This window comes from Erpetoichthys calabaricus, chromosome 1 (genome assembly GCF_900747795.2).
Source record: "Erpetoichthys calabaricus chromosome 1, fErpCal1.3, whole genome shotgun sequence".
In the NCBI taxonomy this organism is placed as follows: Eukaryota; Metazoa; Chordata; class Cladistia; order Polypteriformes; family Polypteridae; genus Erpetoichthys; species Erpetoichthys calabaricus.
This window is the reverse complement of record NC_041394.2, coordinates 185,742,118-185,760,063: the sequence shown is the minus strand read 5'-3', so window position 1 is coordinate 185,760,063 and position 17,946 is coordinate 185,742,118. Positions and strand designations below refer to the sequence as shown.

The 17,946-nt window shown below is 37.2% G+C and overlaps 2 protein-coding genes across 2 annotated transcripts in view; one reads left to right on the top strand and one right to left on the bottom strand.

Annotated features, from left to right (window-relative positions):
* LOC114658053 (bcl2-associated agonist of cell death-like) overlaps window positions 1-17,946 on the bottom strand; it is a 695,521-nt gene that overhangs the window by 150,861 nt on the left and 526,714 nt on the right. The window lies entirely within an intron of this gene.
* LOC114658016 (neutral alpha-glucosidase AB-like) overlaps window positions 1-17,946 on the top strand; it is a 204,196-nt gene that overhangs the window by 94,134 nt on the left and 92,116 nt on the right. Inside the window, exons 4-6 of the mRNA XM_028810054.2 lie at window positions 4,571-4,698; window positions 5,737-5,916; window positions 17,423-17,488. Coding sequence (XP_028665887.1) covers window positions 4,571-4,698; window positions 5,737-5,916; window positions 17,423-17,488 — 374 coding nt within the window. The remainder of the gene's footprint in view (window positions 1-4,570; window positions 4,699-5,736; window positions 5,917-17,422; window positions 17,489-17,946) is intronic.

The following is a 17,946-nucleotide window of genomic DNA, read 5'->3' as shown; positions in this document are numbered from 1 at the left end:
GAAACCATATGTTTATATGGTTATTTTTATATTGTCATGCTTGGGTCACAGATTTGCGCAGAAACACAGGAGGTTGTAGAGAGACAGGAACATTATTCAAACACTGCAAACAAACATTTGTCTCTTTTTCAAAAGTTTAAACTGTGCTCCATGACAAGACAGAGATGACCGTTCCGTCTCACAATTAAAAGAATGCAAACATATCTTCCTCTTCAAAGGAGTGCACGTCAGGAGCAGATAATGTCAGAGAGATAGAGAAAAGCAAACAAATCAATAGGGCTGTTTGGCTTTTAAGTATGCGAAGCACTGCGGCACAAAGCTGTTGAAGGCGGCAGCTCACACCCCCTCCGTCAGGAGCAGAGAGAGAGAGACAGAGAAAAACAAACAAGCAAAAATCAATACGTGCCCTTCGAGCTTTTAAGTATGCGAAGCACTGTGCAGCATGTCGCTTCAGGAAGCAGCTGCACAGAAGGTAGCAACGTGAAGATAATCTTTCAGCATTTTTAGATGAGCGTCCGTATCGTCTAGGTGTGTGAACAGCCCCCCTGCTCAATCCCCCTACGTCGGGGTCAGAGAAAGTCGGCGCAAGAGAGAGAGAGAGAGAGAGAGAAAAGTTAGTTGGGTAGCTTCTCAGCCATCTGCCAATAGCGTCCCTTGTATGAAATCAACTGGGCAAACCAACTGAGGAAACATGTACCAGAAATTAAAAGACCCATTGTCCGCAGAAATCCGTGAACCAGCAAAAAATCCACGATATTTATTTAAATATGCTTACATATAAAATCCGCGATGGAATGAAGCCGCGAAGCGCGATATAGCGAGGGATTACTGTAGTATTATAATCAAAATTATGCTTAACACTAGAATTACCAAAGCGTACGAACAAACTCGTAAACCTGGCCCACCTTAAATCTGTTCGAACATCTGTCAGTGTCTTTTGTTTTGTAAATGTGTTGATAAACAGAAGCAGCATACTATCCCATCCTCCCACCGCTGCAGAAACAGAAAAAAGCTCTCCCAGCTCAAGCCTTGTTTATCTGGGAGTGAGGTACCGGGAGCTGTATAGTGTAAATAATATATTATTTGGAACCCATGCAAGTATAGCAGGACAGAAATGTTGAACACATACCTAAAAGACAAACTTTTTTCATTTTTTATTACTAACGACTAAATTTTGACATGAAGTGTATAATGTGTAAGGTCCAAATATCAAATAAGCACTTTCACAAAAGGTACAAGTATAACAAAACAAGTGCACTTTTATTCAATACTATAACCAAAGAAAAAGAAATCGGCTTAGCGTACTTCATTGTCACAACTGCTTTGGTAGCACAGCGATAAGAACTGCTGACTCATAATCAACAGGTCGTGGGTTCGAGCCTTGTCGCGTCACAAAATAAACGTTTTGAGTAGTGAGCTGCTCTTATTATTATTATGGTACTTGTAAAGGTTAGCGTTTTTTATTCAGTTTTATGCATGTGTTCCAAATAACCATATATTATTTACACTATACAGCTCCCGGTACCTCACTCCCAAATAAACAAGGCTTGAGCTGGGAGAGCTTTTTGTCGTTTCTGCGGCGGTGGGAGGATGGGATAGAAGGCTTCTTGTGCTTATCGACACATTTACAAAACAAAAGATGCTGATGGAGAGGTGCGAATGGATTTAAGGTGGGCCGGGTTTACGAGTTTTTTTGTTTTTTTTTCCGTAGGCTTTGGTAATTCTAGTGTTAAGTAAATGCTTTTCAGTAATCAGTTTGTGTTTTATGAATCTCCATGTAGACACCCTTCAACTAAACTGTTAGTCAGTTGTATTCACCTATTGGACATTAAAAATCTTGTATCTTTAATTTTCAATAATTCAGTAGGAAAACAGACTCCTATCTTTCTATAATTCTACTAGTTATGTTACATATATCTTCAATTAATTAGTCTCAAATGTGTTCTGACAATCCTCAGACAAAATGAAGCATTTTTTTGCTGCTCTTATGGAGCTACTTCATTTTTCTATCACAGACTATTCTGAAAATTCCAACAAACTTTTTCCACTGTAGCAATACATCTAGCCATGTGCTTAAAGAGAAGCAACATTTATTGGACCTGGGGGGGGACACAGACTTGTGATTGATGCGGTCACGGAATGGAACAGCGAATTGGAAATGTTAGGTTTTTTGGAACAACAGTGAGTCATCTCAGCTGCTCTGCATATAAGGTTGCGATGTTGCTCCCAGCATATGACTGGCATGCCATGTGTTTATCCGCAACACATCCACCACAGGGGACGAGTTGTTTTTAATGTGTGATTGTTACGTAGGAATCTGCTGTCCTGGATGTTCAGCTGTCATAAGTTAGGGCTGCTCTCCCCATTGGCCTGAGAGATGTTACGATTATTTGCTTAAGATCTTCCTAAAACCTCAGTACAATAATTCACTCAGTTGTTTTCTGATTCTTATAGCATACCACAGTTCAAAAACCTGTATCATTTGTCAAAAGCTCTCGTTTGCAACAACGGTGTAGGGTCTCTATACAGATAAAAACTGTTATAGTTTATTTTTTTGTGCACGAGGCGAATTAAACTGAAACTTGGAGCTAACTGCCATCTCCACTGTAGATTGTTTAGGATCTACTCGTTTGAATGTTGACTGAGATTACATTTATGAGTTAGGTCAGGGTAAATGATTTCCCAAATTTGTTGTGTTACAGCAATAACTAACGTCTGCGTTGCACAGCTTAAATATGGCTTTGCTTTTATCTAGTTACTCTTTACTGATGCACTGTTTGAATCTGTAATAAGCCCAAACATCTGATTGAAGGTGCTGATTTCAGTTAAAGAGGACATCATTTTATGAAAGATAGTAAGTGCTTTTTCTGTAGAAAGCCTTAACAGGTGCAAATTATGTTTAATTTTTGGTGCATTCCTGCATGTAGACTTTGAAAATTAAATTGCAAAAGAGAGATTGCATTATCATTTTATAAATTTAATTTTCATTTCCTTTTTTGCAGAAAATGCCTCCCATATAAACATTATATTAAAAAGAACATTAATGTGGCCTTTTGTAGACAATTGTTCAGAAAAGTAACATACAGACCGCTAACATAATTAAAGGCTTTGCATAAATGCAAACAGTACTTATTGCATTTTTGTGTACATAAACTACGGTGTCTATCTTTCAAATTTTTTGCAAGAAAGACTAGTTCAGTCCTGCTCAGCCTATATACATCGGACTTCCAATACAACTCGGAGTCCTGCCACGTGCAAAAGTTCGCTGATGACACTGCTATCGTGGGCTGCATCAGGAGTGGGCAGGAGGAGGAGTATAGGGACCTAATCCAATGAGTTTGTTAAATGGTGCGACTCAAACCACCTACACCTGATTACCAGCAAAACCAAGGAGCTGGTGGTGGATTTTAGGAGGCCCAGACCCCTCATGGACCCCGTGATCATCAGAGGTGACTGTGTGCAGATTGTGCAGACCTATAAATACCTGGGAGTGCAGCTGGATGATAAATTAGACTGGACTTCCAATACTGATGCTCTGTGTAAGAAAGGACAGAGCCGGTTATACTTCCTTAGAAGGCTGGCGTCCTTCAACATCTGCAATAAGATGCTGCAGATGTTCTATCAGACGGTTGTGGCGAGCACCCTCTTCTACGCGGTGGTGTGCTGGGGAGGCAGCATTAAGAAGAAAGACGCCTCACGCCTGGACAAACTGGTGAGGAAGGCAGGCTCTATTGTTGGCATGGAGCTGGACAGTTTGACAACTGTGGCAGAGCGACGAGCGCTCAGCAGGCTCCTATCAATTATGGAAAATCCACTGCATCCACTAAACAGTGTCATCTCCAGACAGAAGAGCAGCTTCAGTGACAGACTGCTGTCACTGTCCTGCTCCACTGATAGACTGAGAAGATCGTTCCTTGCCCAAACTGTGCGACTCTTCAATTCCACCCGGGGGGGGGTGAACATTAACATTATACAAAGATATTGTCTGTTTTTTACCTGCATTATTATCAATCTTTAATATTGTTTTTTGTATCAGTAAGGTGCTGCTGGAGCATGTGAATTTCCCCTTGGGATTAATAAAGTATCTATCTAGCTAGCATCTCAACATGTTCTTCTGTGAAGCATGCTCTTGTTGGGCTGCAAATGAGCCTTGTACTAAATACTGTACACGCTCTGATGTACAGCTGGAAGCATATGAGCACACAGGAGTAGCGGCACTGTTTATGTAGCTGAGCACTGAAAGTTATAGCCCCTTACATTATATAATGTGGTGAAATACAATTTTTAAATCACATGTAAAAAAAATCCAACAGAGTAACGTGCGACGGCGGCAGACTTTGCAGCAAGCGTTTAAAGATTGAGTGAGCAGTGGACTGTTGTTCCTTAATGAAGAGTCCTGAAAAAAAGTGACTTGGAAATAAAATATTTGCAGACCCCTGTCTTAATGCATTTAACTGGCTTCAAAAAAAGTTTTAACCTGTAGGTGGAAAAAAAAGTTGCACAAGGCAACCACTTATTCTTTTTGCTATATTCTCATTGTAAATCTTTTAACATAAGCAATCTTTGGCAGGTTCCTTTATTACTTGAAATATATGGACTTGAAGGAAATATGACAAGAATAAAAATTACTGAGCTGAACCCTTTAAAACCACGATATGAGGTTCCAGATGTTCTCATTCAAGATCCCCCTACACTTCCGTGAGTATGAACAGAAAACTTATGACTGATTACAGAAATTCTTTTAGTGACGATAACTGTTCTAGATTTGACAGTAGCTAGCTTGCTTGCTTGATTGTCATGACAACTATAGTATATTTGTTTCCAAAACATTATGTACGGGACTTTTATAAACAAATAGTGCGATTTCTGTTTTATGCTTGGAGAGAAATCTGATGTATAAAAGTAGGCTTGTATTTGATACTGAAGACTGGGCACTAGTTAAGATTAGTTTTATGAGGAAAATATGGTTTCTGTTTCTTATGAGAAATGTTTTAAATAGTTTTATCACTTATACATTGCTTTTTAGTAACATCCAAGAAAAAGTAGCATTAGTTAAAAAGGATTACAAAGGGGATGTGCATAAAATAGTACAGTGGAACCTCGGGTCATGACTGAAATTCATTCCAAAACTCTGGTCGCAACCCAAAGTAATTTCCCCCATAGGATTGTATGTAAATACAATTAATCCGTTCCGGACCATACGAGCTATATGTAAATATATATTTTTTAAAGATTTTTAAGCACAAAAATAGTTAATTATATCAGAGAATGTACAGTATAATAGTAAACTAAATGTTTACTTACTTACTTCTGTAATGTTTACTACTTCTGCTTGGGCTCTCTCTCTCTCTTGCTCGCTCGCTGCACAGGGAGAGATTGAACATGTGCAGAAATCATTGGCGCGTACGAAACGAAAGGTAAACTGGCTAGTTCGTCACCCGAGTGTGTGGTCGTGAACAGATGCAAAAGTTTGAACTCTTTGGTCGAAACCAGATTTGTACGTGGTCCAAGACGTTCGTGACCCGAGGTTCCACTGTATATTCAATACAGTGTTCAAACATGATTGTATTTAAAACAAACATAGTAAGTGTAATGTAATGCAATGTAAGTTCATGTTGCAAAGGTTCTAAAGATGATATTAAATGTTTTATGGGAAGCTGGCAGATTATATTTTCCCTGACCATTTTCACTTTGTGCAGTATTGTGTGACACTTATTAAATATGTATACATTTCAGACTGGCCGTGACTGGCCGTGATGACAACAGTATTGAGCTTGCCTTGAGTCAAACGGATCATCGCCTGATCATCACTTCCAAGCCTTTCCGACTGGATATCATGGCAGGCAATGAACTGGTGCTTAGTGTCAACTCCAGGGGACTCCTGGTCTTTGAGCATTTACGTCAACGCAAGGACACGTGAGTAGAACACTGTTCATAGCATTGTATGGAGTGATGTTTTACAGGCCACACTGTCTTGCAGTGTTTACACTTCCTTGGATTGCACATTTTTGGCTGATAGCTGTGGTTACATCTTTTATTTATAAACTGTGAGGGGTAGGAAACCAGTGTTTTTATGCACAGTATTTGGAGGCTTATGGGAAATACTTTTCAGGAGCAGATAAAATTTATAAACTTAACAAAAGTGGGTTCTAAATCTCTACAGACCTTACTTGTGTTCAAAAGATCTTATGACTGATATGCATTTGAGAAATGAATTATTTCTTTTGTTTTGTTTATTTTCAGTGTTCTCCGTTAATGTGTCTACAGTAGACTGTGTTTGGTGGTACTTTGTTCACAAAATGGGCTTTCAGACTAGTATAGATAGGGATGAAACCAACCTGACTTAAATACCATGATTGTGCCATGTACATTATTACATAGAAATTAACATACTTTTCTACTGTGTTGATTCCTAGACACTTTTTTGTCTGTATTGTTTAAAGGAATACTCAACCCAAAATTATTTTTTTTGATGTAAATGTTACTTTATGTAACAACCCGATTTATAGTTTGTAGTGATGACTGAGGAAAAAAAAAATTTTTTTTTTTCTCTCATTCTGCATTAGAAAATAAGATTAACATAATGGAATGAAATGCTGACCAGTTCTCTGAAATGGAAGACAATGTAAAATCCTTCCATGGATAAAGGAAAAACTTGTATTGCATACTCTACATGTTTGTTAACAGTTTATATGATAAAATGCGCTACTTGTGTATGGTGTTTTTTGCTAGTTAAAATATTTTGAATACTTCTTGTAAACTCTGCATTGAAGATCAATAGGAAAAGCACATTCCCACAATATGGTTACATTTATATGAATGTTGTATTTGAATATGTAGTGGGAGGTCTGAAACTTGAAAGTATCCCTTCAGAGATAGATGGATCTTGGGGGCCTAGTGTATAGTGTAGTGCAGTTTTTTCATAGTAGAGCTTCCAGTGATGTGCACGTTTACAAATGTTATTTTTAATATAAAGCACAAAATATACAGACTACTTCTGTGTTACAAAGCTAATTCCTGAAAACCTCCATGGTAGTATGAATTTTTATAATGTGAACACCCACCATACATCAATTTAAATGGAAATATTAAGTGTTGACCGGCCACAAAATGACACCTGTAACACTAAAATATGTGAAAATTGATAGAATTAAGTTAATATTGGTCATCAAAACAAACCATTATAAGTGGCATACCTTGTTGTGAAGAGTTTACCTATACTTTTATCAGTTTTAACATTTAAAGGAATTGTCTTTTGGATCTTTCTTGGATTTTTCAAATTGTTCTACAATATAATGTTTAAGGTAATGCAGAAGACCCTAATTAACAAATGGAATGAGACAGGACATTCCTTGGATGTGTGGGCCTTTTATTTAGAGAAATAGCAAATAAAAAATATCAAAGGGTCAGCGAGTATGGTGTCCTACACAATACAAAGGCAAATGGAAACTGGAAGAGATCTGGCAGAATCAGTCACAACTTGATCAGAAGACAGGTTTATGTGCCACCAACATGCGGGATAGGCACCTCCCAGCACAACTGCTTGAAACACAGCTTAACAGTGGTAGAAGAAAGCATGTGTGTTTCTACTGTGAAAAGGAAACCTTGTGTTGCAGGTTTGGCAGGGTGAGTGGAAGTTAGAAAGCCATTCCTTAAAGGTCAAACCAGGGCCTTGAAATACTGGCTGTGAACTACAACAGTCTTGTGTACTGATGAACCAAATTTTGATTCATCACACAGGGTGTTTGTATTCTGAGTTAGTGAAAGGATGGTTCCTTAGTGTGACACCAACTGTGAAACGAGGAGGAAGCCTGATGGTCTGGTGTTCTTTTGCTGGAGGCAGAGTTTGTGACTTTCACAGAGTGACTGGCATTCTGAATCAAAAGCGTTACCACAGTTTGGCTGTTATCAGAAAAAGGTGTCTACTTTGCATGATTCCTTGACTGACTTTTATTTGCTGTTGTTTATTTGTTCTATGCTTTGTTTCCATGAAACATTAAGACATTAAACTTCATGCATTTCCACATTTAAACTTCATGCATTTCCATAAAACGTGAAAAAACTGACGTCTTCTAAAACTTTTGACTTGTAGTGTGTACTGATGAGCCAGAACATCATGGACACCTACCTAATATTATGTTGATCCTCTGTGTGCTATCAAAAAGGCTCAAATTCCCTGACTTTGTTAAATTGCAAAGTGGAGCCTCTGTGGATTAAATTTCCCACAAACTTTCGATTTAAATTTGAGATCTGGGGAATTTGCATGCACTCTTCCTCACATTCTTCAAAACTTTCCCAAAAAATGTATGCACTGTGGCAGGATGCATTATTGTGCTAAAAGGTGACACTTTCATGAGTGGTGAACTTGATCTTTGAATAAATAAATCTCAGGGCACATTATCATTTGAAAAGCTAGTACTACTTACTTTAATACAAACGAGGTATGTTCCTGGTAATGCTTAAAACTTTGGTTACCATTTCAAGCCCAGGAGTGATAAACTTAGTCAGTTGTTAACAATGCCAAACACCAAGAAGGTGAAATGTGAAAGACATAGTAATAACCAGTTATGCTGGTTGCCACTGTTGCTATATCTCAGTAGCTCAAAGCTGTAATGGAAGTATTCATAGTAATTTTTATTTTCTTCCTTAAATATTAATAATTTAACAAAGATTGAGAGCTTTGCAGCCAAAGGTGCCACTTCCTGAATAGGTTTTTTTTTTTTTTTCCCCTCTTTCACTTAAATCTTGAGATCCTTAATTTACAATCTGAACCATAAGAATATAGTCTTGTAAAAGAAGTACATCAATTTATGACTTAATATGTAAAAAGAAGGATGTTAAATTTAACTAAGTAATTGTCAGTGCTGAGGCTTAAGAGCTCGAGTTCTACGATCATAGTTGTTATGCTTGTTGTAGTGTTTTGAAATAGGTAGTAACTGAATAATTTCAATAGCCTTAAACTTTCCATGGCAGAAATAATTTTTTTTATACTAATATTGGTGTTGTAACTTTTTATATCCTATCTAGTGTATTATGACACTCCTGCGCGTTTGTTTCTAACTTGGATAATGTACATCTTGCATTTTTGGAGGTATGATGATTGATCAGAGTCAAAGATATCACTGTATTTCATGTTTATGTTAAGGTAATTTTTTTTTTTAATTGTCAGTGATGCAGTGTTATACTTTGGTAAAGTAGTTAAATGTTGTCATAGAGGTCACAATTGGTCTAATTGATAAATACTATTGGTGTTGCTATCATTGAATTGCAATATTTTTTCCAAAATGCATTGTTGAAGGTCTTTTATTTAGATGTTTAACAGTCTAATTTCTTACCTGCACAGTTAACATAACATCTATGGACAGATGATATGTAGTCAATCAAGCTGTTCAATTAAGAATACTGAATTGTGTGGAATAGTTGTAAAGAGTAATAAATAGATTGAATGTATGGTTATGAAAATGCAAAGGACCTTTCTCTGTTTGAATAAAAAATGGCTCTGATGGCCTTTATCTACATAGTTTGTGAATTTTAAGTTCATCTTTCCGTTTTGCCTTTTCATAATGTATGGATTAGTAACTTTCTGTCCATATTAACATACCTAATATTGAATTTATTGGTATTTAGTACACTGCTTAGCACTTGTCCTAATTATTGACATATGGTATTTCTAAATAAATTTAAAGACTAGCATTAGTAGATTGAATACACTGTAATGTGGCCATTGCTGTAGAGTACATTTGTTATGTTGACAGCGACTGGTTTCTTTTTATATAACTGTATAGGGTAACAGTTTCTTTGTGCATTATTGGTATTATAGTCCATAGTTCTTGTATACTGACTTAAGTCATACCAAGTACTTAGTGTTGTCAAATGCATGTATTGTGGGAAATGTAGGCCAGTTTGTATCAAAGAAACAAAACAGAACAAAGCCACTTACTATGAGTTTATTTGCATAAAACAAAATTAAAGCAAGTAAAGAGAAATTGGGGGAAACAAATGTGATTTATGCTTCAGATTTAAACACACAGAATTGTACATCATCACTTAAAAATACTGATTCACAATGCAGAGAGAATATTTTTACATTTCCAACCTTAATATTAATCGGTTAGTTTAGCTCAAAAGAGGAATTGTCCTGACATTCTGATTTCTTAGTCCCTACCATTGATTGGGATTGACTTGCCAGGTTCTGAAGGAATGAAAACAGGAAAATATTTTCTCATGGTTGTTTAATGATAGGTATTTCATCATGTTAAAGATTCACCTGGCCATATTAAGACCACCTGATGCTGGGACTCTTTAAAATGGTGTTCCTCAAACCAGTTGAGAGTGTTCACTTTTAATGTTTTATAATGAGTTATAGCAATATGAAAATACTAGGTTAAACTTTTTTGCATCTCATGATGCAGTTTTAAGTGTCAATCAATGGATTTTTCATTATGAAATCCAAAGGTAGTGAGGTATGAATTTATACTGTATAGCTTTCAGACATACTTTTAGAAAGATGGTGTATTTTTTGTGAAATGATTGCTGCAACTACTTTTTAAATTTGGCATTTTTATATTTACTTATCTCCATTAGTGTACAGTGTGTCTGTTTTTATTGTTTCCTGTAAGACTATTACAATTGTGCACGTCGAGGCGCTCAAATCCAATGCAGCTATTTGTTTGACTTTTCCTCAGTATAAGATAAATTATTTACACTCCAAGAGAAAAATACAGATCTAAATTCATTCACCTTTGGAGAGCCTTTTGTACTGGGATATCTACTATGTGCAAAGGCTCCATATTAAACATATGACTTGCTGTAAAAGGAATTCAGACTAAATAGTGGCTTTTAAAATTTTCCATTAAGGTCACCTATCTTTTGTATGGTCTTCTTCAATAGTTCATATTGGATGATTTCCTTTTGTGCAATATTTTGACCAGGCTGAACTGAGTCAGGTTTACTTATATGTTTTATGACTTGATCAAAGCTATTCTTGCAGCCTTTCTGCAGGGCAAAGTATTTTAATAAATATGCAACAATCTAAATGCAAAAAAGTCCGGTTTTCTCAGGATGAAAGCTGGTTATGCAAGTGTCAAGCACATCTTTTTTTGATTTGGAAGCATTTGATTGGATCCAACCTGCCTATTTCAATTTACTAATGGTGCTGGCTTGTGGAATTTTTCAAATTCTGAAAATGTATAAATTTGCTTTCATGTGAGATTGAGATTTTATCATTTTTACACGGCTTGACATGTATTGAAATTTTACTGACGTTGGATGACAAAGTGAAATGGTTGAATTGAGCGTTTTAGTAATAGATTAAATAAGTGCAGTCCCAGACGTAAAAATGTGGGTTTTTTTTTGTTTTTTTTTAACATCTGTAAATATTAAGTAAAGCAGGGCTTAAAGTTGTTGTTGCAAGAAAGTATAATAATTGTCCAAGCAGAATTATCTATGTTTTCTGTATTTAATATATTTTCAGCATGATTGAAGACCATTCAAAACCCACTTAAGACGTTTTTAGTGGCATATTTAAAGTTTTTCTCCCTCTTGTTTAACAAGATTCTTTACGTATTTTTAAGTGGATATGTGTATTATGACTCTGTACTTATGAATGTATAAGCTGTAAACCACTGCAAAGATGTTTAATTTCTCTTTGTAAATGGAATATTTTATTTTTAATCGGTTATTTAAGAAGCAAAGGAAGGTTAATGAAAGATTCCTTCTCTGTTGACTTGTTTGGGCTAAAGATGTCTGCCATTTTTTGTAAATGATGATGAAGAGCCTCTCTCCTAAAATATAACTAACTACTCCTGGTTGTTCTACATGTGAAATGTAAATGTTCACATTGTCCCAGTTCATATAAAAAAGATTTGTCAATGACATTGTGTTCTAGCCTCTGGCAGCACTTTAGAAGGATAAGCTATAGTTACAGATTAACTAAATATGTGTGTCAACTTTTTTTTTTTCAATCTAGACATGCTACTACTAGGGTGCTGACTTCCACATGATTATTGAACCTTTAGGAACAGTGTCACTTACTGTTGTTCCTGCTGAAGTGAGTTTGTGCAGCCTCCATGTAAGATATGTTTTATATATCTTCTGGTTTGATGATGTTATTTTGTATACACTCAGCAGTGAAAGTTGCAACATTAAGCATTCACACACACAAACTAATCTTCTTTTGCAATCAAATTTAACTTTTCTATTACTTGATAAATCTGGATTAACATAATTAATAATTATGTTTGGTTTTTAATCCTCCAGATCAAAAAAATGTTCATTAATGGTGTGGTAGATTCCAAAAATACTTCAACAGGAATGGGTTTTCTTTACAGTACTCTTTCTTTGGCTGACACATTTTTCTGTATAGCCTTTTTATATGGTTTGAAGTAAGAAGTGAACAAGCAGTGAAGGTCAGGTTGGGGGACATGCACTGGTACAGCATGTTGCCACACCCACCGCATGACAGAACATTTCAGGTTCCTGGTTGGCAACCCCCCCAGGCAGACACACAGACCAGTCTCACCCTCTGGAAATGACCCTCTATCTGTCACAGCCAGGTGTTATGTGGGCATCCTCTTGGCCTGGTCCAGCCACTCGGATCCTCAACAATGAGGATCCTGCGAGCCGGATCACCCTTGGGGTATCGCACCACATGTCAAACCAGTGGTACGTAAGGATTCTCTGAAGAGATACAGTACCAAAGGAGTACAGTCTTCGTCTCGGGTTACTGTATAGCATCCATATCTCACAACCCTATATAGCAAGACAGTGAGCACCAGTACTCTAAAGACTTGGCCCCTCGTACTTTTCCATAGATATCTGGAGTGTGCCACACCCCTTTCCAGTGACCTCATGATCTCCCATGCTCTCTTAGTCCGTCTACTGACTTCATAGGAAGAGTCACCAGAGACATGAATGTCACTGCAGAGGTAAGTAAACCTCTCGACAAGATTGACGCTCTCTCTGCAGACAGACACAATGGTGATGGCTGTGCCCAAGAGGTTATTAAAGGCCTGGATCTTGGTTTTTATCCAGGACACTCAGAAGCCCAGACACTCTGACTCTTTGCTCAGTCTCTCGAGAGCTCATATCAGTGCCTCCATTGACTCCACGAAGGTCACAGCAGCATATTCGAGATTAGTGAATCTTTCTTTGCCAACAGGTGCCCCACAGCCGCTGGACCACACGACCTTGCCCATCACGCAGTCCATGCAAGCATTGAACAGAGTAGGAGCAAGAACACAATCCTGACAAACCACAGAATCAACTGGGAAAAATGCAGAGGTTCTGCCTCCACTCTGCACAGCACTTGCAGTACCAGTGAATAGGCTGGCCATGATGTCCAACAACCTTGAGGGGATCCCGCGAAGTCTCATGATGTCCCACAGGGCAGCTTGATGAACTGAGTCAAAAACTTTACAAAAATCGACAAAGGCTGCAAAAAACTCTATTGACATTCTCGTTTGCACCCCATGAGGACCCGCAGTGCCAGGATGCAGTCAGTGATAGACTTCTTGGGTGTAAAACCAGACTGCTCCGGTCGCTGGTAGGTGAGCAAGTGATAATGGATCCTATTGAGGACGACCCTAGCAAGGACCTTACCTGGTACAGAGAGCAATATTATCCCCCTGTAGTTGATGCAATCCAGGCAATCACCTTTCCCTTTTCAGATAGGGATGACAAGTCCCGTTCTCCAGTCAGCTGGGATGACGCCAGTCTCCCAAATGGAAGCAAAGATTGCTTGCAGTGCCAAGCGGTCAGCCTTAGCAATGAAGGGATAATCGGTTTTAACAGTGAATTTGACTTATGTCTCCTGCCCAGTTTGAAGTAACAGAACATGCCCCTTCACGTGGGCTGATGGCAGTTTTATGGATGAATGTTACCAATTGATTAAAGACACCATGGTTTTCAATTTGTTTTATTCAGTAGCAGAACACATTGGGCAGTTATCAGAGGCAATAGATAATTAGGTTTTAAGCCAAATGTAATTTCTTTGGGACTGAAAGTTGAAGAATCCACAATTATTGGAGTATATATTTTATACGTAAGTATTTTCATGTTTTCACTATTTTGTTGTCAGGTGAGCTTTTTAAAATGCCATGGAAGTGTGCTATGATGTGTTAGATGTCAGACGGGTTTAGTCAAAGATTATCCTGCACTTAGCTTACAGTTAGTGATCATTGTTTTATTTTTGAAGTGCTTTATAATTGTGTGTTAGTGTGGTGTGAACAACTGAACAGTCTACTAGTATACTCAGTCATGTATATTGTAATTAAACAGTAACAGTATATTAAGAATGGCTCATTACCACCACTTGTTTATCGGCCATTTTCCAGAATTGCCCAGTTTAGCAGTTTCCCTCCACTATCCACAGCCTTGGGTATACTTTAGTATGAGACTCAGTCTTTTCATATTATCTTGGCACCACATCATTTTTAGCCTCCCTGTTAGCTCTGTCCACTCTGTCTCAAACTTGGCACCCATGTTCACCCAGTCATTCTATGCCTTTTGCTGCACTTGCCTAAACCACCTTAGTCTTTTTCTTATTAGCATGACACCTGCTGCCTCCACGCCACGTTTTTCTTTTAACTTGACATTTGACTCGGTCTCATAAACTGACACTTTAAACATCTATTAGATCAATATCTTCTGTGTTCTTTCTAGCTTTGCTTCATGTTCCACTTTCTTTAGCTACAGTATCTATCACTTGAATAGTGCATACAACTCATACAGCTCTAATAAACCATGCACCTTAATGCCAAAGACTCCTTTAGAAGTCAGAATGATGGCAGCTCTCAAATTTTATTGCATGCATATCTCATTCTGGCTGTGACCACACTTCTGTCTGCATTCACTATGTCACCTAAGTTGTAGAATTTCTATACTTGCTACAAAACAACTCCATACATAAGCTCACATTCCAATCTTTTGCATTCTTCTCTGGTCATGACCTCTATCATTAACACAAACAGCAATGGACTTACAAGTGGATAGCCAGTTGTAACCTGAACTTCATGTCAAAACTCTCACTTCCTCACCTGCTGTCCTGAAAAGTTTGTTTCTCTTTATAAATTAACATCACTGCAGATGCTAACCATTAATGTACACCTACCTTGGTCAATCAATGCTCACCTAACCTCCACTTGTGGCAGCCTTTCTGGTACCTTCTCCACCTCTACAAATCTGCAATGCAGCTTCTTTTGCTTTTCCAGATGCCTTTTCTGCATATTCCTGACAACAAAGATCACATTTATTGTTCCCACCCTGACACAAAACTGCTTTTTTGCTAACATTCACTTAATTCCTGATTATCTTCTCTAGCATTTTCTCAAACACCTTTATTTACATCAGGGGTCTCCAACACGTTGCTCCAAGTAGCTTGCCAAAGGGTTAATGAATCCTACATAAATTTGAAAACTTGATTAGTCAAATTAGGGGTGGATGATTTTTCCAAAAAATCATTTCACGATCCTTTTAACACAAAATCACGATCCACAATCTGAATTGCAATCTATCTTTTCAATGTGGTACACACTTAAGAGAATTTCTGGACTCAAACTCATCAAGATCTAAGTAACACTTTATTTTAAATATCAAAAAAAAGCTGAATTCAATTGTTCTCTCGTTCGCAAGCTAAGCGGAGTTAAGGAACATGCCCGGAAGCTGGCGGGTGAGTGAGGAATATGGCCCGCTGCATGTTTTTCGGATTTGCGCAAATAAATCTGTACTGCAAGTGAACTATGATACATAGCGAAATGAGAGAAGTCACAAAATCAACCGGAATGTTCAAGCAAATTATAGAGAAAAAAACCCAATCTAAATCCGTTAAGTAGTTCCCTTGTGAAAAGCGGACAGACACAGACATTGGATTTTATATATTAGTAAACCTTCAAAATGTGCATTTAAAGTCTCAACAGCATTCTCAGCATTTCTGGAGCTTAGTAGAGCCAGATAACTATAAGAATGTTCACCAATGGGCTCTGAAAATGTCTGCTTTGTTTGGGTCTACATACCTATTTGAGTCTGCCTTTTGACATGAATGTCATGAAATCAAAGTTCAGAACAAGACTGACAGATGAGCATTTAAATGACTCCATAAGAGTGAACTTAAGTGGCTACACTCTACCATACATCTCTCTTGTTGACTCCATGCAGTGCCAATCATCTCATTAAATAAAAACACATCACACATGCAACTGGACATGTGAATACTCTTGTGAAGTGAAACGGTGGCATAAAAAAATGACAAATGAATAAGTAATATCTGTGTATTTGTAATTGCATTGTTTTGTTCTGACAGCATTCATTTTCTTAATTCAGTAGTACGAGATGCACTTCAAGGATTCCTCCCTTCACACAAAATTTTGTTCTACAGGTCTATCAACCATTCATTTCCAAGCCCTTCTAATACCACTCTAGTTGGAGATACTGCTTTACGTATCTTGTTCTTTTTCACTGCTTTAATAACCTTATTCTTCTTTCAACAATGATCATTTCACTTTTTTTTCCTCTTCATTCAGCAACTTCTCCATATAATTCTTTCAAGTATGGTTAATCCCATTATTGTCAATCTTGATTTTCAATTTGGCATTCTTCATGCACTTCACGTCTACTGCATCCTGTCTTTTGTCATCTGCTTTGTGATCCTCAACATATTTGTTTCCTTCCTTACTGTGCAGCTCACTAGACAAATTGTGCATTCTGTCACTCCTTCTAGTACTAACATCCCTCATCCCTTAAACCACCCCCACCCCCCCAACACCTGTGTGTCATCATTCCACCACCATGTTTCCTGGATCTTAGTGGTCCCTTTGTCCAACTGTGGGTGGTTTCTGTTTTTAGTCATTCTTCATAGCCAAGTCTTGCCATTCATGGCTGATGATTCTAAAATCTCATTTGCTCTTGCTACCAGTGTTTCAGCAAGAATTCACAAAAAAGCAAAATGTTTATATATAAAAAGGGGGGGGGGGGGCAATAGTCATTGATGTAATGCTTACAATAGAGGGTGGCTGGCTTAAAAGTTTTTTTGTTTTTTTTTTGAGTGCTGCCCTTTTTTTGTTTGTTTGTTTTTAAAAGTATAAAGAATATTTAAGTCAAACAGTCTGTTTCTAGTGTCTGGCTGAAACAATGTATTAATTTGTACAGTATATTACAGCTTTAGCTGTAAATCCCATTTGTGTGCAGTTTCATTCTGAATATTTTGTATTAGTAATTTTGAAATCTCAGACTTTCTAGGGAACATTAATTTACTTTGCTTTTCAGAAGTTTCATTCTTTCTTAAAGAATGTGGTCTTAATTACTGACTCTGAAATGCATCATCTGATATTCATTTTTTCTTTTTTTTTTCTTTCTTACTGTTTTTTTTCTCTTCTTCCCTATACTTTCCCTGTCTGAAATTCCCTCCCTTCCCACCCCATTCTCACAGTTTCTCGGATAAAATAAGTAGCACAGTCGGTAGCATGTGGGATAGGATCAAGAGTCTTTTCTCTAGGTAAATTTGCTGGTTTTTGGTTCTGAATGTATTTATGATTATGTTTTAATATAAACAGTAGTTCACAGATTGTGTATTTGTATTGATTTTCTGCAAGAATTTCTCTAATTACCTGTTCAGATCATTCTGAAACTCTGCAAATATGCTAATTCTTAATGTCTTGCTAACTGCAGTTTTCCATCTTTATTTCTGATACAGCAAACAGCTGTTCATATTGGCTTTTAAATGTTGTTGTTTTACCTTTCCTGTTTACGCTTTATTTGTGTAAATAAGTTTCTGAGTGACTGCCATAATTGTTTTATTCATATTTAGTATAGATGCTAAATTAAAAATCCTATTTAAAGACCTACTTTTACCATTCCATCATGGTCTCCTATAATCCAGCTTGACATAAATATATATAAACCAAAATAGATGCACAGTATAATTTTCCTAGCATGCTTTTTAGTCTACAACTG